The sequence below is a fragment of the Myotis myotis genome, unplaced genomic scaffold, assembly GCF_014108235.1.
Source record: "Myotis myotis isolate mMyoMyo1 unplaced genomic scaffold, mMyoMyo1.p scaffold_m19_p_4, whole genome shotgun sequence".
Classification (NCBI taxonomy): domain Eukaryota; kingdom Metazoa; phylum Chordata; class Mammalia; order Chiroptera; family Vespertilionidae; genus Myotis; species Myotis myotis.
In genome coordinates, this window is record NW_023416346.1 from 53,428,953 (window position 1) to 53,451,566 (window position 22,614).

Sequence of the window (22,614 nt, forward strand, 5' to 3'; positions counted from 1 at the left end):
GACGGGAAACCATAAAAATTCTAGAAGAATCCAAAGGCAACAAAATCTCAGACATATGCTGAAGCAACTTCTTCACTGATATAGCTCCTAGGGCACTTGAAACTAAAGAGAAAATGAACAAATGGGACTAGATCAAAATAAAAAGCTTCTGCACAGTCAAGGAAACAACAAAACAAGAAAACCCAAGGTGTAGGAAAACATATTTGCCAATGTCATATCTGATAAGGCCCTAATCTCCAAAATTTACAGGGAACTCATACAACTTAACAAAAGGAGGATAAACAATCCAATCAAAAAATGGGCAAAGGACCTAAATAGATACCTTTCAAAAGAGGACATTCAGAAAGCCAAGAGACATATGAAAACATGCTCAAAGTCACTAATCATCCGAGAGATGCAAATCAAAACAACAATGAGGTACCATCTCACACCTGTCAGACTGGCTATCATCAACAAATCAACAAATGACAAGTGCTGGAGAGGATGTGGAGAAAAAAGAACCCTCGTGCACTGCTGGTGGGAATGCAGACTGGTGCAGCCACTATGGAAGACAGTATGGAGTTTCCTCAAAAAACTGAAAATGGAACTCCCATTTGACCCTGTGATCCCACTTCTAGGAATATATCCCAAGAAACCAGAAACACCAATCAGAAAGGATATATGCACCCCTATGTTCATAGCAGCACAATTCACCATAGCTAAGATCTGGAAACAGCTTAAGTGCCCATCAGTAGATGAATGGATTAAACAACTGTGGTACATCTACACGATGGAATACTATGCTGCTGTAAAAAAGAAGGAACTCTTACCATTTGCAACTGCATGGATGGAACTGGAGAGCATTATGCTAAGTGAAATAAGCCATTCAATGAAGGAAAAATAGCACATGATCTCACTCATTCATGGATAATAGAGACCATTATAAACTTTTGAACAATAATAGATACAGAGGCAGAGCTGCCTCAAACAGATTGTCAAACTGCAGCAGGAAGGCCAGGGAGGGTTGGGGGGGCAGGAGGGAGGGGGGTAAGAGATCAACCGAAGGACTTGTATGCATGCATATAAGCATAACCAATGGACATAAGACACTGGGGGTTAGGGGAGGCCAGGGGATTGTCAAGTGCAGGGGAAAGAAAAACGACACATATGTAATACCCTTTGTAATACTTTAAGCAATAAAACAATGAAAAAATAAAAAATAAATAAATGACCATAAAAAAAAAAGAAAGGATCTGAAAGCAAGACTACTTTATCCAGCAAGGCTATCATTCAAAATAGATGGTGAAATAAAGAGCTTTCCAGACCAAAAAAAAAAGGCTAAAGGAGTTTATTACCATCAAACCAGCATTGTAAGAAATGTTAAAGGGACTGCTGTAATAATAAGAAGAAATAGAGAGAGAAAGATAGGCATAAAGAATAAAAATGGCAATAAATAAGTACCTATCAATAATAGAAACCAAGACTTTATGGTGCACATTGCCTGTAGAACCTCTCAGTGGACAAAGCTATGAAATAGATGTATATATGTGCCTATACACATGTATGCATAAAAGAATGCCCACATACATCTATATCTACTTATGTATTTGTCTCTCTGTATATTTATATTAAAACAAATGAATTAACACTGATCCTCTATTTTCAATTCTATACCATAGGATTTATTCTGCCCTTACCGTTTTAGATAGTCTCTTCAACAGTGAGAAATTTGACTACCAACATCCACAATATATTACTTTCACATTTATTTATTTATTTACTATAGGCCTGGTGCACAAAATTCGTGCACTTGGGAGGTGTCCCTCAGCCCAGCCTGCACCCTCTCCAATCTGGGACCCCTCATGAGATAGGGCCTAAACCGGCAGTCAGACATCCCTCTCACAATCCCGGACTGCTGGCTCCTAACTGCTCACCTACCTGATTGGCCCTAACCACTTCTGCCTGCCAGCCTGATCACCTCCTAACCACTCCCCTGCCAGCCCAATCGCCCCCAGCTGCCCTCCCCTGCTGGTCTGTTTGCCCCAACTGCCTGCCCCTGCTGGTCTGGTCACCCCTAATTGCTCTCCCCTGCAGGCCTGGTCCCCCCCACCTGCCCTCCCCTGCTGGCCTGTTTGCCCCCAACTGCCCTCCATTGCCGGCCATCTTGTGGCAGACAGCTTGTGTTGACATGGATGCAGTCATCTTGTGACCACATGGGGGCAGCCATGTTGTGACCACATGGGGCGGCCATCTTGTGTGATGGTGTGATGGCCAATTTGCATATTACCTCTTTATTATATAGGATTTGTTTATTTATTTATTTGTATTGTTTTAAGTATTACATATGTCTCCCCCCCCCCATCCACTCCCATCCCCGAGGGCAAACCACCACCACCCCAGTGTCTGTGCCCATTGGTTATGCTAATATGTGCACACAAGTTCTTTGGTTGATCTTTAACCCCTCCTCCCCTATTGCAAATGGTAAAAGTTCCTTCTTTTTTATAGCAGCGTAGTATTCCATTGTGTAGAAGTACCACAGTTTTTTAATCCACTCATCTACTGATGGGCACTTAGGCTGTTTCCAGATCTTAGCTATGGTGAATTGTGCTGTTATGAACATATGGGTGCACATATCCTTTCTGATTGGTGTTTCTGGTTTCTTGGGATATATTCCTAGAAGTGAGATCACTGAGTCAAATGGGAGTTCCATTTTTATTTTTTTTGAGGAAACACTATACTATTTTCCACAGTGGCTGCACCAGTCTGCATTCCCACCAGCAGTGCACGAGGGTTTCTTTTTCTCCACATCCTCTCCAGCACTTGTTTATTGATTTGTTGATAACAGCCATTCTGACAGGTGTGAGATGGTACCTAATTGTTGTTTTAATTTGCATCTCTTGGATGATTAGTGACTTTGAGCATGTTTTCATATGTCTCTTGGCCTTCTGTATGTCCTCTTTTGAAAAGATTCTATTTAGGTCCTTTGACCATTTTTTTGTTGTTGTTCTTTTTTTAATATATATTTATTGATTAAGATATTACATCTGTGTCCTTATCCCCACGTTATCCCCTCCCCCCCCCCCCCGCTCATGTCCTCACGCTCCCCCCCCCCCCCGCCGTTGTCCATGTCCATTGGTTAGGCCTATATGCTTGCATATAAGTCCTTTGGTTGATCTCTCCCCATTACCCGCACCCTCCCCTACCTTCCCTCCAAGGCCCGACAGTCCAATCAATGCCTCTCCGTCTCTGGATCAGTCCTTGTTCATCAGTTTATGTTGTTCATTATATTCCACAAATGAGAGAGATCATGTGGTATTTATCCCTTAAAGGATATCATTCAGCATTTCATATAATCCTGGTTTGGTGATGATGAACTCCTTTAGTTTTTCGTTATCTGTGAAGCTCTTTATCTGACCTTTAATTCTGAATGATAGCTTTGCTGGATAAAGTAATCTTGGTTGTAGGTTCTTGGCATTCATCACTTTGAATATTTCTTGCCACTCCCTTCTGACCTGCAAAGTTTCTGTTGAGAAATCAGCTGACAGTCGTATGGGTACTCCCTTGTAGGTAACTAACTGTTTTTCTCTTGCTGCTTTTAAGATTCTCTCTTTGTCTTTAGCCCTTGGCATTTTAATTATGATGTGTCTTGGTGTGGTCCTCTTTGGATTCCTTTTGTTTGGGGTTCTCTGCGCTTCCTGGACTTGTAAGTCTATTTCTTTCATCAGGTAGGGGAAGTTTTCTGTCATGATTTCTTCAACTAGGCTTTCAGTATCTTGCTCTCTCTCTTCTTCTGGCACCCCGATAATTCGGATGTTGGTACGTTTGAAGTTGTCCCAGAGACTCCTTACACTATCTTCATATTTTTGGATTCTTTTTTTGTTTTGCTTTTCCAGATAGGTGTTTTTTGCTTCTTTGTATTTCAGATCTTTGACTTGATTCTTGGGATCCTCTCATCTGCTGTTGGATCTCTGTATATTATTCTTTATTTCAGTCAGTGTATGTTTAATTTCTGAGTGGTCCTTTTCCATTTATTTGTCATTCTCATTAAGATCCTTGAAGGTCTCACTAAGTTCCTCGGAGGATCGTAGAAGATTCTTGAGTAACCTTATAACTGTGGTTCTGAACTCTATGTCCTCCATTAGTTTGCTTTCCTCCATTCCTTCCTTTTGTGACATGTTTCTTTGTCTTTGCATTTTTGGCTGACTGCGAGGACCCACTGTGTCTATAAGAAGAACTGCTGTGCTGGAGACACCCTTATGTGGTAGGACTTGCTTCAGTGGGGCTTTGGTGCTCACTGAGTCTGCTTCTTGAGTGTGTCCCTTATGGATGTGAGGAGTTGAAATCTAGTATCTGACCCAGAGTACCCTGGCTCCTGGATCTCCAAGTCAACCACTGTGTGGGTCCACCCAGCAGGGGCTACAGCAATATCAACAGATTACTCCTCTTTTTTTGGAGTTTGTAAGTTTTGGAGCTCTCTGATTCACTGCAGTTTGTTAGGCTGCAAAAGCGCAGGTACCTCCTTTGTGCTGCCGAGCACTGCTTGGGAGGGGATGTAAATTGAGTGGAGCTGGGTCTCAGAGAGTCCCCAGGGCGGAGCAAACAGCAATGGTGTCGTCAGCGACCTCGCAACTCCGACTCCGTGACTCCCCGAGTGCCACGCACCCCCACAGCAACAATGATCCCCGCAAGCAGCTCTGTGAGAAAGTCACCCTCACTTTCTGACCCGCTGCAAGACAGTCCCGTTTCTCCCCATAGGATCCTGGGACCCCAGCGTCTCACTGTAAATGAGTTCAGTGCGTTCGAGAGCTTGTCCCCTTCTGATTGAAAAAAACCGCGCACCCAGGTGCAGCAGCCTCGTGTGCGCCTCCGTACCTCTGTTCTTGGCGCCTCTCCCCTCCTACTCGGTCTCAATGTGCTTTTTTCTTTCCTTCTAGTTGTAGAACTTCCACTCGGTCAGCTTTCCTGTGGTTCTGGATGATAGCTGTTTTGTCTTATAGTTGTGGTTTTAATGTTGTGGGGGGCAGCATGTACAGGTTTGTACCTTATGCCGCCATCTTGGTTCTCCTCCCTTTGACCATTTTTTTGATTGGATTGTTTATTTCCTTTTGTTGAGTTGTATGAGTTCCCTGTAAATGTTGGAGATTAAACCCTTATTGGAGATAGCATTGGCAAATATGTTCTCCCATGCAGTGGGCTTTCTTGTTGTTTTGTTGGTGGTTTCTTTTGCTGTGCAGAAGCTTTTTATTTTGATATAGTCCCATTTGTTTATTTTCTCTTTAGTTTCCATTGCCCAAGGAGCTATCTCGGTTAAGATATTGCTACGACATATGTCTGCTATTTTGCTGCCTATGGCTTCTTCTAAAATTTTTATGGTTTACCATCTTACATTTAAGTGCTTTATCCATTTTGAGTTTGTTTTTGTGTATGGTGTAAGTGGGTGATCCAGTTTCATTTTGTTTGCAAGTATCTGTCCAATTTTCCCAACACTATTTATTGGAGAGACTGTCTTGACTCCATTGTATGCTCTTGCCTCCTTTGTCAAACATTAATTGAGCATACTGTTTTGTGTTGATTTCTGGGCTCTCTTTTCTGTTCCATTGGTCTATATGTCTGTCCTTGTGCCAGTACCAGGCAGTTTTGAGAACCATAGCTTTGTAATATAGCTTGATATCTGGTATTGTGATCCCTCCAACTTTGTTCTTTCTCAGGATGGCTGTGGCTATTAGGGGTCTTTTTCTTTATTCCAGATGAATTTTTGGAGAGTTTGTTCTAGGTCTCTGAAATATGTTGATATTTTAATGGGGATTGAATTGAATGTATAAATTGCTTTGGGTAGTATAGACATTTTAATGATGTTGATTCTACCAATCCATGAACATGGTATATTCTTCCATATGTTTATGTCTTCCTCTATCTTTTTTTTCAATGTCCTGTAGTTTTCCAAGTACAGGTCTTTTACTTCCTTAGTTGAGTTTATTCCTAGGTATCTTAATTTTTTGGTGAAATGAGAAATGGAATTTTTTTTTTAGTTTCTCTTCCTGTAAGTTCATTATTGGTGTATAAAATAGCCATAGATTTCTGGGTGTTATTATTTTCACTTTTTAATCTACTATACTCTAGCTTCGGTTCTACAAATTCACTAATATTATTCTTGCTCAGACCTCATTTTTTTTTTGTAATTGCTAAATCCAAAGGCTGCTGTGGTTGGTCCTGATCTTCCTTGATGTCTCTTCTGTGTCTGACTTTGCTGAAAATCCTCCTTCTTGAAACTCCCCATTATGTTAGTGCCACAGGGAGAATAATGCCCGCCAGAGATATCCAAGTTCCAACTCCTGGTACTTATGAATATGTTGTCTTATACGAAAAAAATAAACTTTGCAGATATGATTGAGATAAGGGTCTTGTGATGGGGAGATTATCCTGTATTATTCAGCTGACCCAATATAATCACAATGGTCTTTATAAGAGGGAGTCAGGAGACGGTGACGTGAAAACAAAGGCAGAGACAGTGAAGGAGATTTGACAAAACTATGCAGCTGGCTTTGTAAATGAAGGAAGAAGGCATGAGCCAAGCAATGGAGGCAGTCTGTAGAAGGTGGCAAAGGTGAGCAAATGGATTATTCCCTAAAGCCTCCAGAAAGAACCAGCCCTGTTGATAGTTCCATGAAACTGACTTTTTATTTCTAACATTCAGATCTATAAGATAGATTTCTGTTGTTTTAAGCCACTAAGTTTGTGGCAATTTGACACAGCAGCAATGTAAAATGAATACACTTGGCGCCATGATACTGCACTGTCCTGCTTTTCCTGTCTCTCTGACTGATCTTCTTTCTTCCTTCCAGAATTTTTCTTCCTCTGCAACTCTTTAAATGTTTATGTTCTACATGGTTCTGTCCTCAGCCCATGTCTCACCTCATTCTGGAGTCTTTTCCTAGGTAAACATACTTGCTGTCATAATTCCAATGTGCATCTCATGATTTCCACATGTAGGTCTTTATTTTTTAAAAAAAATATTTTATTGATTTTTTACAGAGAGGAAGGGAGAGGGATAGAGAGTTAGAAACATCTATGAGAAACATCCATCAGCTGCCTACTGCACACCCCCTACTGGGGATGTGCCTGCAACCAAGGCACATGCCCTTGACCAGAATCAAACCTGGGACCCTTCAGTGGGCAGGCCAAAGTTCTATCCACTGAGCCAAACCGGTTAGGGCTCCACATCTAGGTCTTTAGGCCTTGCCTCTTTTCTGAGATCATCATCTACATATTCATTTGTCTATTCACCAGTCCCACCTAGTTGTTCTATAGACTCCTCAAACTCACTCAGCATATCCAAAATTGATCTCATTATTCTCCCACATTTCTCTATTCCTCCAAAGTCTACTCCTCCTCATGCATTAAACCAGCGGTTCTCAACCTGTGGGTCGCGACCCCTTTGGCTGTCGAATGACCCTTTCACAGGGGTCGCCTAAGATCATCCTGCATTTCAGATATTTACATTACGATTCATAACAGTAGCAACATTTCAGTTATGAAGTAGCAACGAAAATAATTTTATGGTTGGGTCACAACATGAGGAACTGTATTTAAAGGGCCAGAAGGTTGAGAACCACTGCATTAGCCTGTGGGCTTCTTGAGGACATAGTTTAACCAGAAATCTGACTCTTCCTTCTCCTTTACTTCTTTTGTCACGAAGTTTCATTCAGCTTCCCAAATATCTTTCATACATGTACTCTCCTTATTTTGTGCCTAACATATTGAGTTGTTTCGCAACAACTCTTGTGCTTCAGTCCCAATTCCTTCAAATCCATCCTTCCTGTAGAACCTGAATAATTTTTCTAAAACACAAACTTCATTGTGCCATTCCCCTACTTAAAAGCATTCAAAGATTGTCTATAGCTTATGGATACTGTCCATACTCTTTGGAATGTTATATAGAGTCCTTTGTGATTTCTCCTCAGACTACCTCATTAACCTCTTCCTTTTACTCCACACTGAGCCTATGTGCATAAAATATTATATGTTCTTTGACGTTACCATATTCCCTTTGGTTTCTGTGCCATCTTATTTATTTTTTTAATTTTATTTTTCAAATAGTTTACATTCAATATTATTTTGTTTTAGTTTCAGGTGTACAGCATAGTGGTTAGAAAATCATATGCATTATAAAGTGATGCCCCTGATATTTCAAGTAGCCATCTGGCACAATACATAGTTATTACAAGCCATATTTCTGAAATGCCCTTCTTGTTCTGAATAAATTCTACTCTTCTGTCAAGACTCATCTTTCCCTGACTACCATCCTCCCATTTCCACTGCCTATTAGGATCCTATCCTACATGCTCTGAAGCAGCTTGTATTTATCATAGCTCAGTACTTTATAACACTTTATTTTTTTAAATATATTTTATTGATTTTTTACAGAGAGGAAGGGAGAGAGATAGAGAGCTAGAAACATCGATCAGCTGCCTCCTGCACATCTCCTACTGGGGATGTGCCCGCAACCCAGGTACATGCCCTTGACCGGAATCGAACCTGGGACCTTTCAGTCCACAGGCTGACGCTCTATCCACTGAGCCAAACCGGTTTCGGCAACACTTTATTTTAATTGTCTGTTCACTTATGTTTCCCCTACTAGACTGTCAGCTCCTTGAGGATAGGGGCTCAGGATACATTGAAAAAATAAATTCTATTTTTCAAATATTACTAGTAAAATAGATATTGGGACTAAATTTCTGATATGATTGTAAAGACATCGATGGTGAAACTCTTTTCCTTGACTTTGAAATAAGGACACGTTCAACAGTTCTTACAGAGTAAGAAGATAAATAATCAGAGGTGAATTTAACAACAAATATGTTCATTACTAAGAAGACAGCAGGTAAATAAGTGGACTAATCATTTAACATTCATTAAACATTAAGAAATAATAAATAAATAAATTCATTATTAAAAATTATAGTCTCTTCAATAAATGGTGTTTGGAAAATTGGACAGATACATGCAAAAAGATGAAACTAGACCACCAACTCACACCATACACAAAAATAAACTCAAATTGGATAAAGGACTTAAACGTAAGACGGGAAACCATAAAAATATTAGAGGAATCCACAGGTAGCAAAATCTCAGATATATGCCGAAGGAATTTCTTCACTGACACAGCTCCTAGGGCAATGGAAACTAAAGGGAAAATAAACAAATGGGACTATATCAAAATAAAAAGCTTCTGCACAGCAAAAGAAACCATCAACAAACAACAAGAAAACCCACTGCATGGGAGAACATATTTGCCAATGATATCTCCGATAAAGGTTTAATCTCCAACATTAATAGGGAACTCATACAACTTAACAAAAGGAAGATAAACAACCCAATCAAAAAATGGGCAACGGACCTAAATAGAGACTTTTTGAAAGAAGACATACATAAGGGTGAGAGACATATGAGAACATGCTCAAAGTCACTAATCATCTGAGAGATGCAAATCAAAACGACAATGAGGTACCATCTCACACCTGTCAGAATGGCTTTCATCAACAAATCAACAAATGACAAATGCTGGTGAGGATGTAGAGAAAAAGGAACCTTCATGCACTGCTGGTGGGAATGCAGACTGGTGTAGCCACTGTGGAGAACAGTATGGAGTTTCCTCAAAACACTAAAAATGGAACTCCCATTTGACCCAATGATTCCACTTCTAGGAATATATCCCAAGAAACCAGAAACACCAATCAGAAAGGATATATGCATTCCTATGTTCATAGCAGCACAATTTACAATAGCTAAGATTTGGAATCAGCCTAAGTGCCCATTAGCAGATGAGTGGATTAAAAAACTTTGGCAGATCTACACAATGGAATACTATGCTGTGGTAAAAAAGAAGGAATTATTGCCATTTGCAACAGCATGGATGGAACTGGAGAGCATTATGCTAAGTGAAATAAGCCAGTCAGGGAAAGATAAATACCACATGATCTCACTCATTTGTGGAATATAGAGAACAACATAGACTGATGAACAGGGACAGACCCAAAGACAGAGAAACAGCGATCAGACTATCAATCCCCAGAGGGAAAGTAAGGGAGGGTGGGGATAAGGGGGAGAGATCAACCAAAGGACTTGTATGCTTGCATATAAGCCAAACCAATGGACATGGACAACAGGGGGATGAGAGTATGAGTGCGGTGGGGGGGGGGAGGTTGGGGGTTAATGGGGGGATGAGGACACATTTGTAATACCTTAACCAATAAAGAAATTAAAAAATAATAATAAATAAAAATAAAAAAATTAAAAAAATTATAGCAGTAATTTATGTATTATGAGACATCCAAGCAGTTGAATAGAAATGATAAAATGCCATATGAGAGAGAAAAACATGGATGTGAGAGAGATACATCGATTGGTTGCCTCTCCCAACCCAAGACCCTTCAGTCCTCAGGTTGATGCTCTAACCAGTGAACACTGGCCTGGGCCCTTTTGTTTTCTGTTGTAACTAACTTTTATACTCCTTAATGAATAAACTGTTTTTGAAAAAAAAAAAAATTCTAGTGTAATGAATTTGAGTTACATAACACACCAATAAAAATCAATCTAATTGCTTTTGTAGTCACAGGCTTCTACCTTATATTATTGTATATGTATACATTGACAGCTCACTGAAATAAAATATAATATTTATATGTTAATTTTCATGTATTTTGATATACTTGCTACTCCTTATTCAGTACATCTGCACTCAATTTTCACTACTTAAAGTTTATATTTCCCTTCTAAATGAGTATCTTCAGTGAATTGGTAATTTTCCACAGTTGCACATAACTAAGTTCTTCATTCTCTCTTGCAAACTTCTCAGGAGATAATTCAAGAGTTGGAAAATATTTTTATAGATCTCATTTTCCAGTGTTTTCCAACCCTGATAGCTCATCTGTGGATACCTATAAATATAGATTTTTCAAGCCCCACCCAGAGGTACAATACAGTACAATCTGAAACCAGCATTTCTAATTTTTTTTAAATTAGCACAGATAAACAGCTAGGGTTTAGAATCTTTGGCTGAGTCTAATCATCCTTCCAGTGCTTAAATACCCTGGATAGCAGTGTGGAATTTCATTTGATAGGTCTGGGTAGGGAGCTGAGAGTTTGCATTTCTAGGAAACTCTCCTATGATAAGATACTGCTAATTCTTAGGCAACACTTTGAATAACAACAGCATTAAAAGCATGCAATAGTGGTGTCAGAGAAATCTGGGTTTAAATCTTCCACTATTTAGTAGTTGTGCAACCTTGGGCAGTTTACTTCACTTTCTGATGCTGTTTCTTCATTTATAAAATTGAAACATTAGTGCCTCATTGGACTGTTGTGGAGATTTCTTTTAAATATACAAATTGACACAGATATATTCTTTTGAAAATTCAAGCAATTCAAACAAATTAAACTCTCTCTTCATCTTAATTATGCATAACTAGAGGCCTGGTGCACGAAATGCGTGCATGGGTAGGGTCCCTAGGCCTGGCCGGCGATCATGGCTGATTGGGGCCTTCTGGCTGCTGGCCAGGGCCTTCCTTCATTCCACACTGCTCCCTGGTGGTCAGCACATGTCACAGTGAGCGATCAAACTCCCAGTCTCCTGGTTGAACTCCCAAGGGGACACTTTGCATATTAGCCTTTTATATAAATAGATAATTAAAAGATAACATCTTTACAGTACTATGCCATCTTATACAGGAATATGTCTACTTTTATTTGTCTATTTTATGTAATATAATTTAATTAAATTAAATACTGTTTTAAAAGTACTTACCATGATTTCTGGACATCATAAGTGCTCAGTACATAGTAGCCAATAGCTATTTTTTAAAAATAATTAATTATGGAAAATTTAAAACACACACAAAGTAGAGAGTACAGTATAAGTAAATCTCTGTGTATTCATCACCTAGTTTCAACAATTATCAACACATGGCCAATCATGTTTCATTTGTACACCAACTCATCTCTTCCTCTTCCAGATTATTTTAAAGCAAATCCTAGACACCATATCATTTCCTCTGTGTGTATTTCTAAAAGATAAGGTGTCTCCTTCTCTCTCTCAATCTCTCTCTCTCTCTCTTTCAATAAGCATTATGACTTATTTTCACCTATTTTTTAATAAATCTATAATATAATCAAATATTCAGTCAGCATTCAAATATCTCCAATTGTCTCATAAACACCTTTTTGAAGTTGGCTTGATAAAATCTGGATAAGAGTGGAAGTTGTAATATTGCTGTTATTATTTATTTTATTATGATTTTCATCACACAAATCATCCTAGACCTCCAGTGATGGGGAGCTTGCCAAATCCCATGGCAGCTCATTTTTAACTTAGGATAGCATGATTACGAGGTTTCTATTCAATATAAAGCATTTTGTCTCTCTGTATCTTCCATCCATTGGGTCTTATGCAGAAAAAAAATCTGTTCCCTCTACTCAATGACAGCCTGTGTTAATTTCCTGTGGCTGCTAGAACAAAGTACCACAAACTGGATGGTTTAAAACGAGAGACATTTATTGTCTCACAGTTCTGGAAGCTATAAATCTCAAATCAATGTGGTGGCAGGGCTATGTTTCATTTGAAGGGAGAATCCTTCCTTACATTTTGTAGCTTCTAAGGGCTCCTGTTCCTTAGCTTGTGACAACGTAATTCTAATCCCTGCCCTTGTCTTCACATGGCAACTTCCCTCTTTGTGATCAAATTTCCCTTTTCTTATAAGAACACCAGTCATATTGAATTAATGGCCCACCTTATGCCAATATGACCTCATCTGAACTAATTGAATTTGCAAAGACACCATATTCAATAAGGTCACATTCTGATGCTCCAGAGGTTAGGATTTCAACATATCTTTTTGGGGCACACAATTCTACCCATAACACAGCTTTCAAATATTTGATTAAAACCATTAAATCCGTATCCTGGTTAAATCTTTCTTGTTCCTTCAACAATTCCTGAGGTTTGGCTTTATTTTTTCAAACCACTGGCATTTATTGAATAATTCAACTTAGCTCACTGGTTGAAATGTTGTTCAGGCGTAGTTTGACCTGAAGAATAAACCCAAACTATCTCCTCTCTGTTTCTACATACTTTATTTCTATCAGTGCAACTTAAGTTTAACTTAATACATTTTCTTTCTCTCTACTTATTTCAGGCCAAGTTAGAAGTCCCATTTCTATTCTTTTGTTTTATCTCTACCATTGTACTTACCACACTATGTAATAACTGTTTGTTTGAAAAAAAAAAATAATAAGGGTGTTATAAGTCAACTCAATGAGCCAACAGTGTGTTATGGCCACAAAATAATCAATTTATCAAACATTAGATTCTTACTATGTTCCAGACTTTGCACATGATGTGACAGATACAATTTTTAATAAAGCATAATCCTCTGGAAGCTCATAGCCTAATGAGGGATACAAGCATGTATAACAGACAAGAAAAATATGGTGGGACAAGTGATGTGTTAGAGGCAAGTTCAAGATGTTTTGAAAGCATAGAACAGGGGCATCTTACCCAGCCCAGGATCAGGTGTTAGGTTAAGGGAAGCCTTCTTTGAAGAGATGATGCTTGGGCTGAGTCTGAGAAGATGACAAGTAGTCAGCCAGGTAAAGAGGGGGAAGTAAAAAATGGGGGAATGGGCTTCAAAGCAGAGGCTGCAGCATGAGCAAAGGAATAGAAGTGTTCAGAGAAATGCAAGGCTGCAAGCAGCTTGGTATTCCTAAAACATTAGCTGTGAGTGAGACATGAAGCTGGGAAATGAAGCTGGCTAATTTAAGATTTGTATGGTCCTGACAAAGCTTGAACTCCATCTTATATGTGATAGTGTGTTACACGATCATATTTTTTTCTTTAAAAACCTAGTTCAGGTGGCTGTGTTGAAAGTTGGATAGGGCCAAAACTGGAGGTAGGGAGGCCAGCTAAGAATTGGTTACAGCTATTTAGGTATGCCATGAATGGAGAAATATTTGAGATGTAAAATCATCAAGATCGGGTCAGTGTTTACTATTAGGGGAGTAAGAGAGAATAAAGAGGCAAAATGACTAGCTGGTCTCTGATGTAGAGATAACTGGGTGATGCTATTGTTTGAGACAGGGAACATAAGAAAATAGGTTTGGGGAGGAGATAATGATTTTTGTTTTTGAATGTGTTAAATTTGAGTTACTCATGGGATTTTTCAGGTTTGGGGTAAAGTTCTGGCCTGGAGATATAGATTTTTATGTCATCAGAGAAAAGATAAGAAATGTAGACAATGAGAATGAATGGAACCATTTGGGAGAATGTGTGTGTGTTTGTTTTTTAATATATTTTTATGGATTTCAAAGAGGAAGGGAGAGGGAGAGAGAGAAATAGAAACATCAATGATGAGAGAGAATCATTTATTGGCTGCCTCCTGCATGCCCTCTACTGGGGATCAAGCCTGCAACCCAGGCATGTGCCCTGACGCAGATTGGAACCATTACCTCCTGGTTCATGGGTGGACGCTCAATCATTGAGCCACACAGGCTGGGCTGGGAGAATTTGAAAGTGGGAAGAACCAAGGACTTAGGATGGAATCTTGGTCAACAACCACATGTTGATGGGGGAGGAGGATCACATGAAGGGCAAAGTAAGAATAGTCATAGAGATACAAAGGGAATTAGGGAAGTGTGGTGTCATGGAATCAAAAGAAAAAGAAAGAGCAGCAGTATTAAATGGCACTGAATGGTCAGTAAAATAAAGGTTCCAGGAAAGACCTTGTTTAGTGCTTTGCTAAAATCTAAAGAAAACCAAAATTCTATTCTGATTTCCTTGTTTTCCTTATCAATTGGTCTCATTAAAGAAGGAGTGGTTGAGAGCATGCCAAGGTACTCCTCCAGAAACTCCCTGTGATAAAAAACAAAACAAAACACATTTTAATCCCATGACTTTTAAATTCTCTTTTTTTTCTAGTTTAGGGAATTTGCAAATGGAAGATGCTAAAAAAAATTTAGTAAACTCCATTGCTGTAATTTAGTAAGCTAAATTGGCCAGAAATGCATGCCAGATGCTTCTGTTTCTTTTAGAGAGTAAATATAAATATGGCTGGGTTGCTTTCGATGTGGAGCTTGAGTGGTCCTGGTTGGCAAGGCAGAAGGAGAACTCACTTGAGAAGGTTGCTTGCAGGAGAGAGCATTCAGATATGATGTAGTCAGTGGGATGATTTCCTGAGAAAAAGAAACTCATAAGTTTGGACCTAGTGACCTGACTGAAGGTAAGGGAAAGAGACAGTGGAGTACCGTGATTAAGGGCACCAACTTTGACATAGACTTCCTTGATTTGACCCCTAGCTCTGCCACATACTAGTTAGTGACCTTACCTTTCTGATCCTCAGTTACCTCATCTAGGTAATGGGCACAGAGTTTTTAAGAGTAAATGAGTCCTAGCTGGTTTGGCTCAGTGGATAGAGCGTCGGCCTGTGGACTGAAGGGTTCCGGGTTTGATTCCAGACAAGGGCACATGCCTGGGTTGCAGGCTTGATCCCCAGTAGGGTGCGTGTAGGAGGCAGCCAATCAATGATTCTCTCTCATCATTGATGTTTCTATCTCTTTCTCCCTCTCCCTTCCTCTCTGAAATCAATAAAATATATATATATTTTTAAAAAGAGTAAATGAGACGGTGTTTTATTCATGTGTTTATTTTTGCTTAATCCTCATCCAAGCATATTTTTGCCATTGAAGAGAGTGGAAGGGAGGGAAAAAGGGAGAGAGAGAGAGAGAGAGAGAGAGAGAGAGAGAGAGAGAGATGTGAGAGGGACATCTATTGGTTGTCTTCCGCACACGTCCTGAATGGAGCTGGGTATCAAACCTGCAACTCATGGAACATGCGCCTTGACCAAGAATTGAACCTGAGACCCTTCAGTTAGCAGGCAGACACTCTAACCACTGAGCAAGATTGGCCAGGGCTGTGTTTTATTATTATTATTTTTTAATCCTCACCGAGGATATGTTTTTATTGATTTTGAGCGGGGGGGGGGGGGGGTGTCAATGTGAAAAACATCTGCTTCCCATATGTGCCTTGATAGGGGATCGAACCTGCAACATTTTTGGTGTATGGGATGATGCTCCAAGCAACTGAGAACCCGCTGGGGCAAGAGTGTTGACCAGTGCACCAGAGATTGTGTTTTAAAGCCTCTAGCAAAGTGCCCAGCACCTAATAGTCACTCCATAAAAGTTGACATGCCCTTTCCTTCCCTATCTAGGAAAGATTCTTATTGAGCAGAGACTTCAGGTTACAGGGTGAAGGAGTCAGGAGTAAAAAGGTGTTTTCATCTAACTTTCCAGATGAAAAGTCATGAACACTAGAGATGTATGATTGGGTTCACAAGGGAACAACTCAAAGTCTTTACACAAGAATAAAATAGAGAAAACCAAGATGGCGGCATAGGTTAACGCTGGAGATTGCTGCCTCGAACAACCAATTCAAAAATACACCTAAAGACGGAACGGACATCATCCAGAACTACAGGAAGGCTGGCTGAGTGGAAATTCTACAACTAGGAGGAAAGAGAATATCATACCCAGACTCAGAGCAGGCGCAGTGCTGAAGTGAAATACTCGGGTGCGGAGTGCGCGCGGAGGGGCTGGCGGCGGAGGGCGCGGTTGTTGTTTTCAATCGGGAGAGAGTCATAGACTCTGAGCTCCAGATCCGGACGAGTCTCTAGGGACCCAGACTCAAACGGGAGAAGCAGGACTGTTTGGCTTTGGTCGGAACTCGAGGGCAGCTTTCTCTCCGAGGTACTTGCAGCGGTTGCTGGGACTCTGTGAGACAGAGCCCCTAGGGACGGAACTGAGAGCAGCCATAACTGCTCCCTCTGCCCGCCCTGTAGATCCCCGGGGACCTGCCCCGCCCAAGCCCTGCACAGAGGCATTGCCAGATAGCCTCAGGCAAAGGCTAGATTAGCACCGCCCTAGAGATCCAGCACAGAAGTTCTCCCACTGCAGACACAGCTGATTCTCATAGCCAGTTGGCCTGGAGGCCAAATCCCCGCCAGTAATACCTACAACAATCAAGGCTTAACTACAACAAGACTGCGCACAAAGACCACTAGGGGGTTCACCAAGAAAACATAAGAAATGAGGAGACAAAGAAACATGACAGAAATGGAGGATATAGAGCTCAAAACCGCACTTTTAAGGTCTTTCAATAAGTTTCTGGAAACTGCCAATAAACTTAATGAGATCTACAAGAAATCTAATGAGATCCTGGATGTTGTGATAAAGAACCAACTAGAAATTAAGCATACACTGACTGAAATAAAGAATATTATACAGACACCCAACAGCAGACCAGAGGAGCGCAAGAATCAAGTCAAAGATTCGAAATGCGAAGAAGCAAAAAACACCCAACTGGAAAAGCAAAATGAAAAAAGAATCTGAAAATACGAAGATAGTGTAAGGAGCCTCTGGTACAGCTTCAAGCGTACCAACATCAGAATTATAGGGGTGCCAGAAGATGAGAGAGAGCAAGATATTGAAAACCTATTTGAAGAAATAATGACAGAAAACATCTCCCACCTGGTGGAAGAAATAGACTTACAGGTCCAGGAAGCGCAGAGAACCCCAAACAAAAGGAATCCAAAGAGGACCACACCAAGACACATCATAATTAAAATGCCAAGAGCAAAAGACAAAGAGAGAATCTTAAAAGCAGCAAGAGAAAGTAATTCAGTTACCTACAAGGGAATACCCATACGACTGTCAGCTGATTTCTCAACAGAAACTTTGCAGGCCAGAAGGGAATGGCAAGAAATATTCAAAGTGATGAATACCAAGAACCTACAACCAAGATTACTTTATCCAGCAAAGCTATCATTCAGAACTGAAGGTCAGATAAAGAGCTTCACAGACAAGAAAAAGCTAAAGGAGTTCATCACCACCAAACCAGTATTATATGAAATGCTGAAAGGTATCCTTTAAGAAGAGGAAGAAGAAGTAAAAGGTAAAGATACAAATCATGAACAACAAACATGCATCTATCAACAAGTGAATCTAAGAATCAAGTGAATAAATAATCTGGTGATCATAATAGAATCAGGGACATAGAAAGGGAATGGACTGACTATTCTTGGGGGGGAAAGGGGTGTGGGAGATTCGGGAAGAGACTGGACAAAAATCGTGCACCTATGGATGAGGACAGTGGGTGGGGAGTGAGGGCGGAGGGTGGGGTGGGAACTGGGAGGAGGGGAGTTATGGGGGGGGGAAAGAGGAACAAATGTAATAATCTGAACAATAAAGATTTAATTAAAAAAAAGAAAAAGAATAAAATAAAAACACTCTGATATCAAATACTGTATTATCCTATACTAGAGGCCCGGTGCACAAAATTCATGTGGGGTGAGGTGAGGTCCCTCAGCCTGGCCTGCACCCTCTTGCAATCTGGGACCCCTGGGGGATGTCCAACTGCTGGTTTAGGGCAGATCCCTGCAGTCGGACATCCCTCTCACAATCCAGGACCGCTGGCTCCTAACCACTTGCCTGCCTGCCTGATCACCCCTAACCTCTCTGCCTGCTTCTCTCATCACCCCTAACCACATGCCTGCCTTCCTGATGCCCCTAACTGCTCATCTGCCTGCCTGATCACCCCTGACTGCCTCTGCCTGCCTGCCTGATCTCCCCTAACCACTCTGCCTGCCTGATGCCCCTAACTGCTCGCCTGCCTGCCTGAACACCCCTAACCACTCTCCTGCCTGCCTGATCACCCCTAACTGCTCTCCTGCCTGCCTGATAACCCCTAAACACTCTGCCTGCCTGCCTCATTGCCCCTAATCACTTGCCTGCCTGATCACCACTAACTGCTCGCCTGCCTGCCTGATCACTCCTAACTGCTTCTGCCTTGGCCCCCGCTGCAGCATCTTCATCTGGAAGGATGTCTGGAAGGTTGTTTGGCTGTCCGGTCTACTTAGTATATTACCCTTTTATTATTATAGATAATAAATGGGTAATATGCAAATCGACCAAACTGTGGAACGACCGGTCACTATGACATGCACTGACCACCAGGGGGCAGACGCTCAATGCAGGAGCTGCCCCCAGCCCACAGGCACTGATCACCTGATAGGGGCCTGCAGGCCAACCTCTTGGTCCCTCCCCTCGGCTGGCTGGCATTGTTTCCCACAGCTGAGACACAGGCCTGCTCATAGCTGCTGACAGTTGCTTCTCATTCCTCCCCACCTGCTCCCTGAGGGGGAGGGAGAAGCCATCAATAAGGTAGCAGGCATTGGTTAGGTGGGTTGTTGAGAAACCTGCCTCCTGATGCTGCTGAATTCTAACCCTGTTCAGAATTCTGTGTTCTCTGCTTAAAGCACCTGATCTTATCCTCCTCAGTGGTGATGGGACCTGAAATCTAATGGGACCTTTCTGTGGGATGGGTTGTTGCAAGGACCCCAGGACCCTGCAAGTAGAATCCTACAGTGAATAAATGCAGTGAACGTTCAGGCGTGACCAGAATGACCCTGATAGCACCATTGCCTCCTGGAACTCTCTCGGGCATTGGGCCCACACCCCATCCCTTACCTGAAAGAAATTCCACACAAAAGCACCTCTGGATCACAGCCTCCTATACAGGTTCAAAGTGTATCCTGGGCCAGACCCACCTCGGGTGCAAGATGGTGAAGGGGAAACTGGGGGGGTGGGGAGGGAGGTGGGTGGTGGCAGGGGGCGGGGCTGGCTGCTGGCAGCCAAGGAAGATGGCCCTGATCACAGGCCAGACCTAGGGACCATACCCATGCACAAATTTTGTGCACTGGGCCTCTAGTCTTACTTAATAGGCTATCCAGACATAGTGTGTACTGTAAGGTTAGTTGATTCAGCAACTAGATAATTTCGTGAAAGACACAGTTTCTTTGGTCTCTTTTTTCACCATTCTAATGTGTCTAGTTCATCCTAGGGCTGGTTTCTCTGGTTGTAAGAAGGCTGCTTATAGCAATTGCTATATACATACTTAGTCACATGCAGTGGAAAGAGACAACCTCTACTTCAAGGATAAAATAAAAACCCTTCATTTCAGTCTTGCTGGGTCCCCATTGGCCATTGTCCACCTTGAACTTATTAATAAATAATCATCATGGGATTGTCAACCTCCAATTGGTGTAAGCCTGGATTCCTAAACCAATCACCAGCAAAAGAGAGGGAATTACAATAACTGATTTATACGAATGATAGTGGCTATGCTTTCTGGACCCCAAAAGGAGGATCATCATGGCATGGAGCAGAGTCCCCAGGCAATTGACAATGTGAAGAACAGGCTTTAGTGGTTTTAAGCAAGTAAGGCTTTGGGGTTGTTTGCTATTGTAATCTAACCTAACCCATGTTATATAACAATAGACAAAGTAAGTAAAGTATTATAAACTACATTATGAAGGAGAGATGTGCCAATGTGGGTGTAAATGAGCTAAATCCTTACTTATGAAAGGAGGAAGCCAATACTTAATGTTTAAAATGAAAATAAATAGTACAGAAAGTCATGTTATTTAGAAATTTAGAGGAAACTACGAGGAAAGAAAAAAATACTGCTAAAAAATTAAAACTTATTGCCCAGGGAATAAGTCTAAGGTAGAAACAGGTGGGGCAGGAAGATTTTGGCTTTCATTACAAACTCTCCCGAAATTGGTTATGTTTATAAGTAACGTGCTTGTATTCCTTTGATATATATTTTTAAATTTCTGTTTATTTGTCTTTATTTTATGCAAGCTCTAAAAAATGATCATTTGTGCTTTGGTTGACTCAGATATTAAATACTTAATTTATTCCTGAGTAACATTTTACTTTTGACAACCTGATGGTCAAACTAGTAATCTGACAGCCAGCTTCAAAATTACAAGAATAAAAGAATGTTTGTGTTTATGCCATTTATTAATTTTTTAGAGAGAAAGTACATCAAAAGGGTTTCTGGTCAGAAAATAAAGTAATTAAAAATGGTTGTGAGATTATGAGGTATCTGCTCACCTGGGGGTATTCTTTAAAAGACCTTTGGAGGGGCTAGAGCTGCAAATTTTTCACTTGGGAGTTTCTCTCTAATCATAGGCCTGAGACTCTTTTTCAAAGTCTGCTCTCTCAGCATCAAAGTCTTCACAACACTGTCTGCCCTCTCTAAAGCCTACATCTCACTCTGTGTGGATGGTATGGTCATCTAAGATGGTCCCATTTAGGAACCACATGGCATTTTCAGCATCAGCTCTGTTGTAGTATTCTACAAAACAGAAACCACATGGTGTTTTCTTTAACTTATCCAAGCCCATAAATACATTTCTGATATCACCACATCTACTAAAGAGCTCAAATATTTGCTCCTCAGATGTACAAATGGAAAGATTCCCCACATATAGAGTGCAGCTTTCCTTCAGTAATTTTTCATGCTCTCTGTTATCGGCACTGAAATGCTGGCTCTGGTCCTTGTTCAGCTCCAGGTAGGAGTCACTGGACAGAATCTTCAGGTCTTTGGACATGGTGCTCAGCGAGCTCTGTGAGGGCAGCCGGTCATGATCCAGCTTGGCAGCAGTGACACCAACAAAACCCTAAATTTAATTTTTTAAAAGAGTAAAGTTACAAGACAGGAAGAAGAAATAAAAACCTGTGGATACTTAAGAGATTTGTGCCAAGATGCATACACACCTCAGCTTTTGACCAAGAGGATCATGTCAAGGCAGACCCCAAATGGAATGTGCCAGGTCCCAAGAACATGGGCATAAAATCTGATTTTGCAATTCTTCCTGAAAGGTAAGTTATGCTGCCTTTGGTTGACTCAGATCTTACATACCTAATATATTACCAAATAATATATTTAATAACAGTATGGTGTTAGAAAATATGGTATAAAACAGTAAAAGTTGATCAAATTTTCATAGATAATCAGTACTACTATCATTTCTAATCAAGAACTAGACATCAGATAGGTCACATATATAATCAGGGTCAAAGTACAAATACAGTTGTGACATACTCTCTCATAATTTAAAATAAATATGTGATTCAACTTTATAATATATGGTCCCTATATATACTAAGATATATATAATACCAAGTATATAAATAAAATAGCTCTATAAAAATGAAAACTCTCTAGTATAATTTTGATCTAAATTAAGATTAAATTTTATTAATAATTCCACTTGTCATATTAGACTTTAGAAGGACTCTTATTTAATTATTTGAATATTCCAAGCCTGTTTTTAAAAAATTCCCAGAGAATTTTGACTAATGCCCTTTTCTTTCTTCACTAAATGTTCCTACTATGATCAGAGGCATTACAAATAATTCAATTGGTTTTAGCTACACTTTTCAAAAATTGGCATTAGTTCCCCCCCACACACTATTTTGTAATGATTCCCACATTTTAGTGTGAAGGGAAAATCTGCAGAACCAGAAAAAAATGCATATTCTTTCAGATCACCCTTAAGAGATTCTGACTCAGTAGATTTAGAGCAAGACCAAAGAACTTACATTTAAATTTTAACCTGAAACCCTCGGTGATCCAGATGCAAGTTGTCCTAGGACCACACTTGGAGATTTCTCTTAACAAACATTTAATGAGCACTCTTTATTTGTCAGGCACTATACTAGGTACTATGAATATGTAAATGA

General features: G+C 40.4%; 1 protein-coding gene across 1 annotated transcript; it reads right to left on the reverse strand.

Moving 5' to 3' along the window:
- Positions 1–21,137: 21,137 nt before the first annotated feature.
- On the reverse strand, positions 21,138–21,479 carry LOC118653405 (nuclear cap-binding protein subunit 2-like). The gene has a single exon (XM_036304132.1). The coding sequence runs from the start codon at positions 21,477–21,479 to the stop codon at positions 21,138–21,140; it is 342 nt and encodes a 113-aa protein (XP_036160025.1).
- Between the last annotated feature and the right edge of the window lie 1,135 nt (positions 21,480–22,614).